The following is a 16,883-nucleotide window of genomic DNA, read 5'->3' as shown; positions in this document are numbered from 1 at the left end:
GACGCCCAAGAATTACCAAAGAGGGTGCCCAGCGCCAAATTCATAAGTCCATCGCCCAAGGAAGCAATGCCCAGGGCCTTCGATGGAATTGGAAGGCTCAAGCTGGGCGCCAGGAGTGGGCACCCAACTTCAGAGGACCTTCAACACACTGGGGGCCCAATGCCTAATACTGGCGCCTAACTTCAAGTGATTTTGTCACTCCCGAGGTCCAAAGTCTATCGAAGTCTGGTGCCAATGTCCCAAGTCCAGCGCCAGGTCCATGATCCTCTTCCAAGAAGTTCTAATTCAACCCAAAGATTCATGATTTGAATGATTAGTTATTATTAACTTCTTTTAGAAAGATAAGATTTCATTTTAGTTTAGATTTGAATTATTGTTATCTTATCCTTCAAAAGATAAGATTAGATTTAGTTTTGAATTTGATTTCTTATGTAGGACTCAGGATATATATAAGGAAGAGATGATTCACGGGGAAGGATCTAGCATCTATCATCTCATTCATTAGCTTTTGTTTTTCCATTTATCATGAGTAAGTAATTCTCTTTTGTTAAGGGTTAGGAACTCTGTTTAATTTTCATGGATTAGTAATGTGATTGTTTCTTTTATGTTGATTAATGCATTTATACTTATTCAAAAATTGAGTTTCGTTCTTCATCTTAATGGTTATAAGTATTGGGAAATATTCAAAAATTCTATTTTGGAAAATTTCGGGATTAACTTGAAACTCTTTCTCATAATTTTTTAACTTGGCTAGGAATAGTATTTTGAAAGTTGTGTGGCGTTAAATCAAAATTGTGCTTAACCTCTTTTTCTTAATTAATTGACTAAGGAGTTGGTGATTAAATAAGTTAAAGAGAAATTGAATTGCTAAAGAATTGGAATTTGATTATATATGATTAGTCGTAAATGTATTTTTGCATAAATCAAAGTAAATAAACATGAGAATTTTCTTTTTTGAAAGTTAAATTTCTCTGAAGCCTTTAACATCTTTATTCACTGTTTAGTTCTCTATTTTTGTTTCATATAGCATTCATTCACACCAAACACTCTCCTTTACTATTCTTTATTATTTCAAGATTCACATCCTTCCTCTTGCAAAAGTTTGGCCGATCTAATTTGAAGATTCAATTAGAAGTTGCTTGTTCAATCCTTCAATCCTCGTGTGAATGATATCCACTAACCATGGTATTACTTGAAGTGATTTGATCCAATTGTCAAGATTAGTGCCATCAAGTTTTTGGCGCATCAACTGCAAAATGCTACTCACTACAATCAATGCTAAGCTAGAAATGTATTCCTTCACTAAATTAGAAACTATTGTTCTTACACATTCTGACATGATTCAGAAATTCAGAAAACCAAAAACTCTTCTAGTGCAAGCAAATATGGCACAGAGTTCTTTTCCACCATTTCTGTAAACCTCACGAAATTGATGAATAATTAGCTAATAAATTAAGTATTATTCTAAGAAATTAGGAAATTAAATTTTTATAATCTAGAGAAGTAGAAATACTAAAACTACAAATTTTGATACTAACTTTAAAGATTTTGTCCCAAAATCGGGCTAACGGGCTGAACCAGTTAGATCGGGCCCAAACAGGGCCCAAGACCCAACATATAAAAGCTAACACTCAGCCTCCTCCTCCCCCAAATCAAATTAAATACGCTGCAATTGGGGAAGGGAGCCATGGATCCCTAACCCAAACCTTTTCCAACATCAATCCTCTATATCTCACAATCTGGAGCTTCGATCGCTGCACCGTTTGCGGCCACATAATCACTGCGTCGAGCTCCTCGAAACCATTTGAACAAAGTGGTAAGCAATTTACATTTTCTCACACAGCCCTTCCTCCTTTTAATTTCGAAAATTTGGGTTATAGGCATTGGGATTGTGATGTTTTCACGTTTTAGGGTCAAGCTAGCTTGTGGGAATTGTTGGGTTTTGTCCAATTAATCCGTGGGTGAGGTAAGAAACTATTAAACCATTGTGAAATATTGAAATTTGGTAACCCTATGATTGATTATAGTGGATTGTGTGGTATTAGATTAAAATTGTATGAGTTTGAATCAATTAGTGGATGTTGGAGGATTGATTTGAGCCTTAGAGTTGAGATTTCATTTGGTGAGGAAATTAGAGGCTTGGAGCTTGACGAAGAAGGGAATTTTGAGGTATTCCGGGTTTAGGGAGGAATCGGCCAAGGTATAATTTTGGTTTCTAGTAGTTAATGTTTAATATCGCATGAAAACTTAGGCTAGAAGACTATAAGATAGACATGAACTTAATGAATTGTGTATATGGTATATGATTTGTGTATAAAGGGTATATGAGTTTGTATGTGTCGAATTCAGATTTTTTTTATGAGTACAAGATAATGATGATGTTGATATTTGTTGTTGGTTATGGTGATAAATTACGAATAAAATGATTGAATGGATTGGAAGGTCTGGATGCTGGTATCTTGTGGAATGAATGGAGAATGTATGAACATGGTTTGCTTACTTTTGGTACTATTTTGGTTGTAAAACTATGGTTTACTTAAACATTTTGTATAAGGATATTCTATTTTCACAAGCCTAATAAAAATAAAATTTCTATAATCTCTATATATTATAATAATTAAACAGTGAATATAAAAAGTAAAATTGCCTTTAACAACAGAATCTATGTTTGTAATTTTTTTTTTTAATTATTAGTTAGTGGTATTGTTCATATTGTTATCGATTGATATTGTGAAAAAAAAAAAGGCATCAAAATTATACATATAATTTCTATACACAAATGGGCAATTCAATTTGATATTATGAAATGTAAATATTAAAAAAAATGAACTTATTTATGGAAATAGAGTATATGATCCAATCCAATGCATCAGTGCTTGGACTAGTAAAATAATAAAAGTAGAAACAAATCAAACAATTAAACAAATAACCTCGAACAAGCTTAATAGTTAATACTACCCTCACTGAGTTAAGCCCCATTTTGGTCTCTGAGATTGACGAGTTGCACTGATTTAGTCCTCTAGATCCCGATTGCACTAAATTAGTCCCCCAAATTCGAAAAATGCACCACGTTAGTCCTTAGCCTATTTTCCGTCACCGGAGGACTAACGCCATTAGTGACATGGCCAAATATTGCCACGCTGGACACACTAACGGTTATATGACGTGGCGTAAAGTTTGATTTGCTCCAATTTAGTCATTATCCCCCTTTTAAAACCTAAGTTCATCCTGTGACCTCATCATCTTCTTCTTCTTCCCGTTTCTCTCTGGTTCTTCGTCTCCTGCTCCCTTCCGAGTATACCATCATGATTGCAAGTGGGAGCCAGAGTTCCATGCGGTCCAACACAAGGAGTTCCAGTCGAAGTAGAGCATCGGGTGTTCCACAGTGGTGTGGGTGTGGGTGCCACCCTGTTTTTCGGTGGTCCACAACAGAGGCTAACCCTAACAAGCCATTCTTTGGGTGCCCTAACTACAATATTAATGGTAAGAGGTGGTGTGGTTTGTTTGTCTGAGCTGACATTGGAGAAGAAGACCTCAGAGGAAGGGTAATTTCTACTGTGGATGGTGACCAAGTTAGGGTGGATTTAGCTTGGAGAATTGGGAAGAGAGAGGCTGAAGTTAGAACCCAAAAATGTACATTTTAGTTTTGGCTTTGTTTATAGTTTTTGTTGTTGGTTTTATGTTGGTAGTTAAAGCTTGAAGATGAGTTTGTGTTACTGTGTTCAGGGTGGAAGTGTATTAGAAGAAAGAAAAATTCTCCTTCTCAAATTTCCTAGTTGTTTTCTGTCATTCAATGAAATTGCTAAAAAAAATTGCAAAAAATGCATCTGAAGTAGCATAATTGACGCTGGAAGAAATTGTCATAATAATAATAACCATATCAATAAGTTTTAACAAAAGTAACAATAATCCTGCCATATTAATGACAACTCTCCAGACAAGTAAAGAGTAGTTCTAATTCCAAAATACACCTTAGCTAAAGGACACAGAGTGCCATCATTGTCATATTGTATTCAAATATACTAAAAGTCTACTGCCATAAATTCAGCCCACAAAACAAAAAGTATGATTCACAAAAAGATTCAAAGTTTCATCCAAAATAGGCTGCACAGATCAGCTACATCTTCATTTCTTCTTCCTTGGTGGCTTGAAGCCAGGTGTTGGGACAAATTTCAGGAAGTTGGCCAGTCTGGAAGATGTGGCAGAGCTTGCTCCTTGTAGTGGATCCATAGTGATCGAACCTGATGGTGGTGTGGAGGACCTCCTTCTGGTCTGCAACTTGGATGGCCTCGCAGGTGGATCCTGTTTCAGTAGGACATAAATTCAGTTGAATGTGGACAACAATTTTTAGTATGAGTTGTGAAACAAAATGCAAGTACCTCTTGACTATGTTGGGACTGTTGTGCATCAGAGTAGTTTGGCTGGGAGAGGTCGATCTCAACCACCTGGGCATCAACTGGTGCAGGTGCCTGAGCAGGGGCTTCTGGAGCAGCTTGAAAAGGTGCTTGTGGATGAGCCTGAGCAGGTGTATCTGGAGGAGCTTGAGTAGGTGCTTGAACAGCATTTTCTTGTTCAGTGGGCTTTGTCTTAGCAACAGCTGCAGCTGCAGCTGCAGCTGCATCAGCAAGAGCTTGAGCAATATCAGCTGCTCTCTTTTTTGGACAACCCCTCTTTGTGTGCCCCTTTTGTAGACAGTATTTGCAAGTAAATGGTTTTAGTTGTCTCTTTAGAGTCCCAGTCACGTTAGATTTCTTGCTTCCTCCATTACCCTCATCTGCATCCTTTCTCCTTTTCTTTGTTAGTGGTCCGGGCTTCTTCTTTTTCTTTGGAGCTTGTGGTCTATTCTGCTCGGATTTTTCCCAAAGAGATTGTCCAGGCAATGGATTTACATAATGTGCATAAGTGTCTCTATATGCGTCCATGGTGAGCCACTTATGACAGAAATCTTCAGGTCTCTTATTCACCCTTGCGAGTGCTGCACATGCATGCACACAGGGCATTCCTGAAGTAATTAACAAAGTAATGTGTTATTAAAGTATTTAACACAGGTCTCTTATTTAATAAAGTATTTATTTACCTGTTAGCATCCAAAATTGACATGTGCAGAGTCGCTTGCCCAAATCCACAACCATGTTAGTTGGATGACCATGCACTTCAAACTTCTCATACTCATCATTCCCAGTCCAGATTGGCATCCAACTCTTAGACTCCTTCCTGATCTTGTCCAACCTACTTTGAACCACTGGTGGTAACTTTCCCACATGGTTGGCTAACTGTTGAACCCGGATTACACTTCAAGAGGGTTTTTCCGTAGTCCCTGACCATTGCATACTGGGCCTTCTCATCTCCATACACCACAACTCTAGCGTCTGCCAAGGCTCTAGAAATTGAATTCCTATTTAGCACTAGATCACACTTGGACTTGAAGTAGACAGCTGCCTCACATTGTCTGAAGTTAGGATATTTCCTAACCTTCTTCACTGCCTCTCTGAACTCAGACTTTGTATTAAACTTTATCCCCACCTCAAGTTTTAAATCACCGAACTGAATACCATCTCTAAATACCGGGAATACATCATCTGGCTCTTCTTCAGAAAATTCATCTTCCGAAGGAGGAGGAGTCTTCATTTCCTCCGAGTGCCAAGAGTTGGCACCATCAGACTCTGCTCCAGGATCCAAAGCATTGTCCAGGTTTTCATCTCCTGTCACAGGGACTTCTAAGAAACTTAAGTCTACCTCACACTCCTCATCATCCACCACCAATGCATCATCATCGTTAAGAAACTTCCTCTTAGACTTTGATAGTCCCTCAGTAGGTGCATGCTTTAACCAAGGCTCTCTTTTCTTGGTCTCACATTTTTTTCCAACAACATCATCATCACTTGAGCTATCACCTCTCCTAGGATCATATGAACTGTCCTCTGTGGTGTGTTCATCTTCAGAAGAAGACAACCTCAGCACTTGTTTTTTCTTGTCTTGTTGCTGCCCCTTCCTCACTTGTGAAGCAGACCTTGTGCAATAGGCTTTAGTTGTGATTTTGGGCTTTGGATTTGGTTTGGGCTTGGACACAGAATTCCGGTTGCGCTTGGGGTTGGGCTTAGACGAATTCTTCGGGTTGGCAGTGGCCTTATGTAATGATGTATTATTGGATTTCGGATTTGGGTTGGCATTTGAATTGGGTTTAGTTTTTGGGGGAACTGGAGGAGTATTGGTAACAGGCTTTGCAGTAGTAGCTTGGCTAGGATTAGAGTTGGATGTGGTAGTGGGATTATTGTTTTGGGGTGTTGGGTTATTAGCACCAGGATCTGTTGGTTCTGTGGTCTTGGGTGGTGAGGTATTATGCATTGGTTCATTGTTGTTGGTGAATGGAGTCTCATCAGCAGGGACAGTGGGTATATTAGCTTGGTTTGGGGTCTTGTCTTGTAGGCGTTCATTCTCAGCTTCATCACTAACCTCTCTCAAATCATCATGGTCACCCCTCAATATACTCCACAATCTCATTTCCCTAAAGAATTTCTGGTGTTGAAACTGCATGCTCAAAGTAAACATCAACCAGCCCATCATTCTTTTCACCATGAAACACATCTCTCTCAACTCATCATCACAATTCAGAGCTCTTAACCCAATGTCTAAACTCCTCCCGGGCACATGCCACCAACATTCTCCTATCCTATCATATCCTAGTTCTTTATAATAATTTCTAACCCAAAAAACATCTAAAGTATCTACATCAATGTCACCAACGCATGCCTTCTTATCAGGAGAATATATAGTCATCCCGTTTTCATCTTTCTGAAACTTTCCCCCATGGTGGAACATAATATCTAAGTGCACATCCATCTGCATGATTCAAAAAAATCTCTTTTCAGCACCAGTTCCACACAATGATCCCTTTAAGATAGTTTTCATCAACTACATTCATACATGACAGAAACATATATCAAAATAACACACATTTATCCACCATCGGAACAGAGCATGAATACAAACCCCAAAAAAATAGTTGCAGACAACATCAAAATAAAACCCTAGCCCAAATTCCACTACAAACCTCAGGGAAAAATAATATACAAAGCAATAAACTATGATCAACAACCATCAACGCATTCCCTAAAATTTGAAAAAATAAAATTTTAAAATCTTCACTAACCTCGGTGACGAAACAGAAGCTCCTTGTAGCGGCAAAGCACCTCCTCAGACAATTGTACAATGTTCACTCGTGATCCAGTAGTCTCCGGGAATCCTATTGCAGTTACTCGTTCCTATTTTGAGTGAGTAACGGAAGAGAGACATTTTTCCTCTACGTCACTCATGGAGGAGTTGAAGACGAAGAGTGGAGACAAAAGAGGGAAAGACCAACGTTTTGTTTTTCATCGCATAGAAACGACGTCGCTCAAAGGGGTTTTTTAGCGCCAATTTACAAACGATGCCGTTTCCTCGTGTCCAGCGTGGCAATATTTGGCCACATCGCTAACGGCGTTAGTCTTCCGGTGACTGAAAATAGGCTAAGGACTAACGTGGTGTATTTTTTTAAATTTGAGAGACTAATTTATTACAATCGAAATCTGAAAGACTAAATCAGTGCAACTCGTCAACTCATGAATCTCGGTTAGCAAAATGGGGCTTAACTCTACCCTCACTCTCTCGGATGGAAAGCACTCTTCCTTTTTACCATACTCTCCTTCATTGCAAGAATGTTATCATTGTTCTCATTCTCACCAATAATGTTAAGGTATGCTCTTCAAATCCCAAATTCTGTTTCCCACTCTGCTCTCCGTCTTTGCTTCCATTCAACTTCATCCCTACACTCTCACTCTCATCCCCAATCGCTTGATGAAGCTGTTGATTCCTTCACTCGCATGCTCTCTATGCGTCGTACTCCTCCCATCATCCAATTTAACCAGATTTTGGGATCCCTTTCCAAGACAAAGCATTTCCACGCCGCCGTTTCCCTTTTTCAGCAATTGCAAATCAGCGGAATCGCGCCCAGCGTAGTTACTTTGAGCATCGTAATTAATTGTTGTTGCGGCATGGGTCGTATGACGCTTGCTTTCTCTGTATTGGCCAAGATTTTCAGGATGGGTTTTCAGCCTGATACCATAACATTGACAACAATCCTGAAAGGTCTCTGTCTCTGTGGTAGTGTTGAAAAAGCAGTGCGCTTTCATGACAGAGTGCTGGCTCATGGATTTCACTTCAACCAAGTCACTTATGGGACGTTGATCAATGGGCTCTGTAAGACCGGACACACATCGGCTGCTATTCAAGTGTTGAGAAACATCCCACGGTATGGCATTGCTCCTGATGTCTTCATGTACAGCGCAATTATTGATAGCCTCTGCAAGGATACACTTGTAAGTCAGGCTTTTCATTTATTTTCTGAAATGCTTGCTAAGGGAGTTTCTCCTAATGTTATCACATACAATTCTCTCATTTTTGGATTGTGTCTTGAGGGTCAATATAAGGAAGCCATGGATTTGTTAAGTGATATGGTGCTTAGAAACATTACTCCAAATGTTCGTACCTATAGTATTTTGATCGATGGGCTATGCAAGGAAGGAAAGATCAAAGATGCTAAGAGTGTATTGGCTGTAATGGCAAAACATGGTGTGAAACCAGATGTGGTTACTTATGCCAGCTTAATGGATGGATATTGTTTGGTTAATCAGGTAAATAAGGCAAAATATATATTCAACACAATGGCCCAAAGTAGAGTGTCACCCAATGTTCAAAGTTACAGTATCATGATTAATGGCTTGTGCAAAAGTAAAAGGGTCGATGAAGCCTTGAATCTCTTTGAAGAAATGCGTCGTAAGTATTTGGTTCCAAACACGGTAACTTACAACACTCTTATTGATGGCTTGAGCAAATCGAAGAGAATCTCTTGTGCTTTGGAGCTTCTTGTCAAGATGCACGAAAGAGGTCCACCCTCTGATGTAGTCACTTACAATTCCTTGTTGGATGGGATGTTCAAAAACCAACAAGTTGACAAGGCACTTATGTTATTCAAGCAAATGAAAGAGAGTGGCATTGATCCAGATATATGCACGTACAATGTACTTATTGATGGCCTATGCAAAGGTGGAAGACTTTTAGTTGCAAAAGAGATTTTTCAAGATGTTTCCGTTAAAGGCTATCGTCCAAATGTGAGGACATACAATATTATTATCAATGGGATCTGCAAAGAGGGCTTGTTTGAAGAAGCATTGGCACTCTTGTCAAAAATGGAAGGCAATGGTTGCTTACCAGATGCTGTGACTTTTGAAACTATTATTCGTGCTTTGTTTGAAAAAGATGAGAATGACATGGCAGAGAAACTTCTTCGGGAAATGGTTGCTAGAGGCTTATTGAATTGATAAAAAAAAGGTAATATACATCAATTCAAATTGAAATTACATCTCATTGTTGCTGAATATGTATCATAGTTCTGTAAATTCTGTGTCTGTTGGGTCAGAGGACTTTGGCAATGCCATAACATCAATTAATTTTGCACTTTTGATTTTTGCAATTGCTATTATCCTTTTTAATTCAACTATTTTATTGATTCTTTAGATGATATTCCTCGATATAGCTTATAGATTTAGTGTTTAAGATCTCTTTATAGCAATGGAGTGTTCTTTCCTGTTATTCTATGAGATCATATATTTATCACGCTACAAACTAAGCAAAACTAAAAAGATTGAAAATTTTGTTTTGTTGTTTGTTCTCTGCTATTCTGTTGTGCAAGTTATTTTTCCATATCTTTGTAGGTACTATATATATATATATATAATTCCTATCACTGTTTTATCATAAGCAACCATTAGCTATTGTTTATTTGATTAGATCCTCTGGGAATTGTTGTAAAAGGAAATTTAAGTAGGTATTAAGTATTTATTCTTAGGCTATATAGTTTTCACTTCCATCTTTAAAATAAACCCACCTTCTCGAATGCATGTCCCCTCTTTTCATCAACCTAAGCAACATTGAGTCAAGGTTAATATGGTTCAGTTATCCCAAAATTTGTGGCCATTTTCTTAATTAATGCTACTCAATTGTATTACTTGGAAATTGCTTCTGCTGAAAATATGTACATTATGAAATACTTTTTCGGAGAATGTTTTTCTGTTAATTCTTAGATAAATTACCTCATTATTTCTTGTTTAGACAATACTCCAGTGTCTTTTAAGTCTCTGTTTATTAGCATTTTAAAAGAAGTTACTGGCTTGGAGTTTTGTTATGTGGTGTTGTGATGGGGGTGTTAAAAGTGAAACAATATAGAATTCTTTGGAATTGCAGTTGATTTTATTTAGTGGATTTCTTTGCATAATTATTGTATTTATTTATTTATTTACTTTCAATCAGATGGGTAAATACCAATCCACCATGTTATATGTATAAATTTAATTGGCTTTATATTAATCCAAACAATGTTGAAGCTCTCTAGTGTGAATTTTCCTTTATACTTTGATTTTGGAATCAATTGTGAGACACTAGAATTCTTCAGAATCATACTCACTGGTTTAAACTTCAAAAATCACTTTTCTCATGAAACTCAAACAAAAATCACTTCATCTCAAACAGATAAAATATTGATGTTGCTATTAACTCAAAGTCAATCTTTGCATTATAATTAGGTTCTTCATTTTTATACTTCCATGCTAACTTGTGTGGTTCGTGCTGCATAAAACAGTTTTAGACTTAAGTAAACAGTACTCCAAATAAACATTTGTTACTGCAAAGGGCATAATTTTGCTGTATGGTAAGAGTATATGAATATAAAATGTGTTTCGGATATTGCAAGTTCATCAACAAGAAGATGGCTCTGTCATCAAGAGTTGTTTCAGACTCTACAGAAAGGGAAAATTTTAATATAGTTAACCAATTTTTTGTTCATTTTCACTGATATACAAAATGGGAGCACAAGTTGAATAGTATTATTTATTTATTATTTTTTCAGTTCTCGTTATGCAATCTGCAATGGAGTTCTTTTCAGGCTCTACCATTTGTAGGCACAGGTAATTTAACTTTTATGTCATTGAGAAGTTGTGGTTCTACCTTGGAGCAGAAAAAAAAATTGATGGTGCTGGTAATTGTTGGCGCTATAAATAGTGACAGCTAGTATATTTAATATTTATTATGAAATGTAAATATAAAATTTACTAATATTATATGATAATTTTTGTGTTAATATTATATGATAATTTGTTATTTATTGTTAATTTTCTAGTATTAGTTCCTGCAAAATTTCATAGGTTAAGTTTCACCTAATCATTTTATAAGAAGTTATTATATTGTACATGTAACTAATTTTTTATATTATTGAATTTGAATTATATTGTTAATTGTTGTCTTATATATTATTGAATAGTAATGTCAGGTGACTTTTGATATAGTCTAGTTAATACAATATATAATACAGTAGACACAGATACTACAGTAAAAACATAAATGACTAATGTATCTCTAGTAATGCAAGAAAGAACACAATAATTGAGTGTCTTTCTTCTCTCCACTATCTCAATATATCAAATTAATTAAAATCTTTCGTTACGTAATCTTCCAAATACCTATCTATCTCATTCTTATTAAGTTCACTTGGCTTTATTTTCTGTGTTTGCTTCCATTTTCTCGAAAGATCTTCAATCATAATGCTATCATTGTCTCTCATCTCTAAATTAGAAGAAAAGTTAGCATTTTGAATGTTCGCTAATTTTGCCTCCAAATACTAATTTTTCCTGCACATATTCTTCTAATTCCTAATTTTTGATAATCATCATTCAATCATAATTTTTCTCTCCAAATAATTTTTTTTTATCACCATCATTCAACAATGTTGAACACTTTCACAGGACTCCAATAATAGTACTACACCTCCAGCATCTTTGTACTTTAGGTTGGAAAGAGGGTTATGATAAACGGGCTATGCAAAGAGGGTATACTTGATGAAGCATTGGCCTTAAAGTTGGAAATGGAAGACAATGGTTGCCCTCTGGATGCTGTAATTTAAGAAACAAATATCCGTGCTCTGTTGAAAAAAAGGTGAAAATGATCAAACACTGAAATATCTTCATGAAATGATTGTTAGAGGCTTATTGAAAAGACAATAGGAGAAATAAATCAACTCAAATTAATAAATTTTCTGTTGTCAAAATTTGTACAGAACTTGGTAAATTTTATATCTATTGGGTTGGAGGATTTGGGAAATGCCATGAACTCACTATCACCTTGATTTTGGTTATCTCTATGTTTTTGAATTAATTTTGAACTTGTGTTGTTGGCTGATTTTTGACTCTCTGACCATGGCTATCATGCATCCTGTTTCGGCGGATATTCATAGTTGTAACTGTGCTTGAGATTTCTTGATAGTAATTAAGAGCTCATGATTGGTCTGATGAGCAACTGTGCTTTATTTGACTAAATCTTCCTAGAATTCTTCTAAAAGATATGCTGTGGCAAGATTAATGACATAGATATATGATTTTCACTGCCGTCTTTAAAACAAATACATCTATTAAATGCATGACCCCACTTTTTTTGGCTGACAATTTCAACATTTTGTTATTTTTCAAAATCTGATCACAGCTGAAGAAACCTGTATACAAAGTATGTGATTACACTTGATTTTTCAAGGAAAAAAAAGGGCTGTGCAAGAAGGAATTTCTAGGAATTTGTCTACTATGGTTCAAACATGAATTATCTTAAAACCTTTGTTCATTTTCATAATTAATATTACTCAGCTGTAATTCTTAGAAATCAATTGAAAATATGTACATTATGTTGATTTTCATAATTAATGTTACTTAGTTGTAATTAATGTTTTCTTAAAACCTTTGTTCATTTTCATAATTAATGTTACTCAGCAGTTAATGCTTGATTGAATTATTTCATTATTTCTCGTTGAATAATCCTATATAGGGATTACTATATTGTTCTTATTTAAAATCATGTTGAAAAGCTTTTATTATTAAAACATGGTTTGGAGTTTTGTTGTCTGTTATTAGCTACACCTGTCACAAAAGATTTGGGGATTCTAATTCCAAGTACAATTGTTTCTACACCTGTTTCTTTGGGTTTTCTAAATTTTCTCTGCAGTGATGATTGGGGTTAGAATAAAGAATTAAAAGTGAAACAATGTTGTACAGTTTGAAATTGCATTTCTTCTTGAAGAATATCTTTGAATATCAAAAGTTGAACTCTGCTTAAGTGCTGATTAACTTATTTCATGAAACTGATATTGACCTTGCATTGGTAGTTATTTTGGATTCTTGACATGTTCATCTTTGTTCCATGCATACTTATTGCTAGGTGCACGCAAGCATGTTAAGTTGCAGCATGGCAAAGACAAGATTGAAGATCTCTAGTATGAATTTTCCTTTATACTTGGATTTCAGTTTGTCCATTTGAAATAATTGCGAGACAGTTGATTTAATATTTTCTCAGCATATTTGATTTCTAGTTGAACCCACCATTGGATTTTAAGCTTCAAAATCAGTTTTGGATGGAAGTGAATAATAGCTACTTTCACAAAAATCACTCTTCAGACTGCACTAATAAACATAAAATGAATTGATCTCAAACAAGATAGAATATGGTTGATAGCATGCTAAATGCTAGCTGTAGATATGGTTTATTTTTTTTTTTTTCACCCTTTCTTTTTTCTTTCAAATAGGTATGTGATTTTGGCTTATCATGAATGAAGCACAGTAAATTCCTTTCTTCCAGATCAACTGCAGGAACAGTAAGTTGTCATAATCCTCATTTCTAAGCTCAAATACTGTGTCATACCCTCTGCCACATTATTCATTCTTTCATGTTCTTGTTCTACATTTTGCTGCATATTTTTTTTCCGTTGTGCTTTATATTCTTTTGAAGATATATAAACATACACAAATGGAGGCATTTGCTATTATCTTTTAACAAAAAATTTGGAAAACCAGGAGATTCTTGCCGTTTAAAAATTCATTATGTTTGGGATGTTATATTAATTCTTTTGTGATGATGAATACCTATCTTTAGCCTCGGCTTATGTTATGTTCAATTTATAATACAATTACTAGTTCTATAGGCCAAGAAAATGTCGATTAAATAAGGTTTGGGAGAATGAGAGAAGGAAGAAAACAGAGTGAGAAAGAAAAGAGAATTCAGAGAGAAAGATAAGAAATTTATGATCTGCATTACTAGTGAGCTTATCACTAATCTGTGCTTATGTATACAGAAGAGTAGCTTGCTGTGCAAGCTAGTACAAAATGTACAACAGTCCGTTCATTCTTAAGTTACTTATGATAGTTGTAACTAACAGCTGTCCTATTGTAGCTGGCACTGTTCTCACAGCCAACAGTTCTTCTCTAGACTTTACCAACTCACTCTACTACAATGAATGGTGTTTGGTAACAAATGAGCAAATCTTTCTTAATTTTGTTGAGGCCTAAACATGAAACTGTTGAGTTTTGCTTGTTATAATTAAATTTACTAAAGTTTTTGTTTGGTAAGAGTTTCTGCCTTTTTGGAAAAAAAAAATATAAAGACAGGGGAGATAGAGATAATTGCACAAATTTTGTCTTAGGGAAGATAAACTTTGTGCATTTCTCTATGTCTCCTTTTCAAATAGGTCTGTGTCCTCTGATAACTGCCAAACGGGGCCTTAGTTAACTACATGCTTTTCATCTCTACCTCAAACTCCTGTCTTTCATATGTGTGATCAGCTCCGGTATTCTGCACGTATTTAGTTTTGCTGCTAAGCCTTTGTTTGGCATTGCAATACATTCATTTTTTATAACATGTTGCAGGCCGAGTGGATGGCGCCTGAAGTGTTAAGAAATGAACCTTCAAATGAAAAGTAAGCTCAGTTATCATTGGTTTTCATCATTAATTTTTTTCTTTATTTTGCTTGTGGAGGAGAATTTCATAGTCTGTGTTCCTCTCTAACCTGAATCATCTAGCATAGAGAAAAATAAATTGGAATTTTTATTACATATAACTATTGTTCTTTGGCTTTGTTGTCTCGTGGTTCTTCTCATTGATGTTGCCACCCTTTTAAGCTGTTCATAATTTTATGATTATAACAAGTGGTGATTGGATATCCAGGTGCGATGTTTATAGCTTTGGAGTCATATTATGGGAGCTCTCTACTTTGCAACAGCCCTGGGGTGGAATGAATCCGATGCAAGTTGTGGGTGCTGTCGGTTTCCAGCATTGTCGCCTTGTCATTCCAGATGATATGGACCCTGCTATCATGGAGACATGGATATTATCAAGCAATCCTGAAAGACATGAGTGTACTCTTCAATCATTTTATCCTTGTTCTAAGATATCAGAACTCTTGCTTATAGCATTCTGAAAACCGCTTGTTCTATCGAATATGAATAATCACATGAAAGGAAATACACATTTGATCTTGATAAGGTATAATTTTGTTTCAATATAACCATTCTTGTAATAAAAAATCCTTATAATGTGCAAGCCAGTTTCAACAAACCCCTGTAATGACGACTCTCTGTTTTCTCTAAAGATTTTTATGCATGATAGGGACTTGATTACACAATTTTTAAATTAGAAGACTTGGTTGAAAAATATTTGTACAGTATATGGACTTAATTAAAAACTTCTAGACTATAGGGATTTGTTGAAAATATTTCGGCATATACAGGGATGCCCTTGCAAATGTTTAAGCTTTAGGCCTTTAGAATACTTAACCTACAATCATGATTGGTGTGACTATATGATACCTTTTCTGTATGGTAGAGATCCAAAGTTGAGACCTACATTTGCTGAAATAATGGCAGCGCTGAAGCCGATCATTGGTTCTCAATCTCAAGTGCCGAAACCGGGTAGGCATGAGAAGGCTCAGTCATCAAGAGTTGGTGCAGACTCAGCAGGATAGGAAACAATTATACAGCTAACCATATATTTGTTCATTTTTGCTGATAAAGAAAATGATGGGAAGACAAATCTTTGTTCATTTTTGCTGATAAAGAAAATGATGGGAAGACAAGTTGAGTATTTTTGCTCATTTAGTCCTGTGATTCTTTTCAGTCTTGTCCCTTTCCTTTTTTTTTTTTTTAATTTCTTTCTTCCCATTTACTTTTAAAATGTTTTTTGCAATCTGCAGTGGAGTCATTATCAGTTTGTACCATTTGTTTGTGTACACAATTCTTTTTGTAATTTTGCTATAATCAATTCTAAATTTTGATGTGCATAAATTATGAGATGTTGCAGTTGTAGCTCGAATGGAAGAAAAATTGATGGTGCGTGGAAATGGTGCTGTAAATGCAAATTGGATAAGCTTTTTATTCTTTTTCTCTTTTTTATTTTTCAATTTGGATGGGGCCAAGTGTTTTATGTCTAAGTGTCTAACTTCTTCACCCAGTCACCCTTCACCCTTCTTGCTGTCAAAAATAACAAAAAATAGTATTGTTTATATTTTTACCAAACTTGTAAAATTACTGTCTTTTTGGTTTTAAATTTGATGAAAAAAGAAAGTATAAAAGTGCTTTAGTATTTAATTATATACAAATATTTAATTTCGTGTTGTTATATTTATAAAAATAATAATTTTTTATAATTATGTGAATAGTTATTTAGGGGAATTATATAATTAAATAAAAATATATAATTTATATTTTTTGTATATTAAAATTAATTCTTTTTATCTTTTAAAATCACTTTTTTGGTGGATCAATTATGAATTTTTGTTAGTTTAGTCAACCTTTCTTTGTTTTCAGAAAAGTGATTAAGAAACCAATTCAAACACATTAATTGTAGTAACAAAAAAAAATATATCTTTTCAATTTGTTTTTCTTAATTCATGTTATAAAATAAACTTATGTGGAGTTATTTTTATATGAAATTAATAAATAAAAATATTAGATGATAATTTGGTTAAATTTATTAAATCATCTAAT

General features: G+C 35.2%; 1 protein-coding gene across 4 annotated transcripts; it reads left to right on the top strand.

Moving 5' to 3' along the window:
* The first annotated feature begins 7,628 nt into the window (after positions 1 to 7,628).
* Positions 7,629 to 16,237, top strand: LOC112750914 (uncharacterized). 4 transcript variants are annotated; one of them, XM_072216948.1, is made up of 8 exons: positions 7,629 to 9,366; positions 10,940 to 10,997; positions 11,832 to 12,021; positions 13,288 to 13,342; positions 13,652 to 13,720; positions 14,769 to 14,818; positions 15,067 to 15,257; positions 15,765 to 16,237. In XM_072216948.1, the coding sequence occupies exon 1, from the start codon at positions 7,695 to 7,697 to the stop codon at positions 9,354 to 9,356; it is 1,662 nt and encodes a 553-aa protein (XP_072073049.1). In that variant the 5' UTR covers positions 7,629 to 7,694; the 3' UTR covers positions 9,357 to 9,366; positions 10,940 to 10,997; positions 11,832 to 12,021; positions 13,288 to 13,342; positions 13,652 to 13,720; positions 14,769 to 14,818; positions 15,067 to 15,257; positions 15,765 to 16,237. The 4 variants fall into 4 exon arrangements, with proteins under 4 accessions (XP_072073049.1, XP_025655616.1, XP_025655614.1 ...); XM_025799831.3 differs by having other exon boundaries at positions 15,724 to 16,237; XM_025799829.3 differs by having other exon boundaries at positions 15,067 to 15,384; positions 15,724 to 16,237.
* Positions 16,238 to 16,883: the final 646 nt, after the last annotated feature.

The sequence above is a fragment of the Arachis hypogaea genome, chromosome 15, assembly GCF_003086295.3.
Source record: "Arachis hypogaea cultivar Tifrunner chromosome 15, arahy.Tifrunner.gnm2.J5K5, whole genome shotgun sequence".
Classification (NCBI taxonomy): Eukaryota; Viridiplantae; Streptophyta; class Magnoliopsida; order Fabales; family Fabaceae; genus Arachis; species Arachis hypogaea.
Note: the sequence above shows the minus strand (reverse complement) of the source record. Positions and strands in the feature narration are given on the sequence as shown.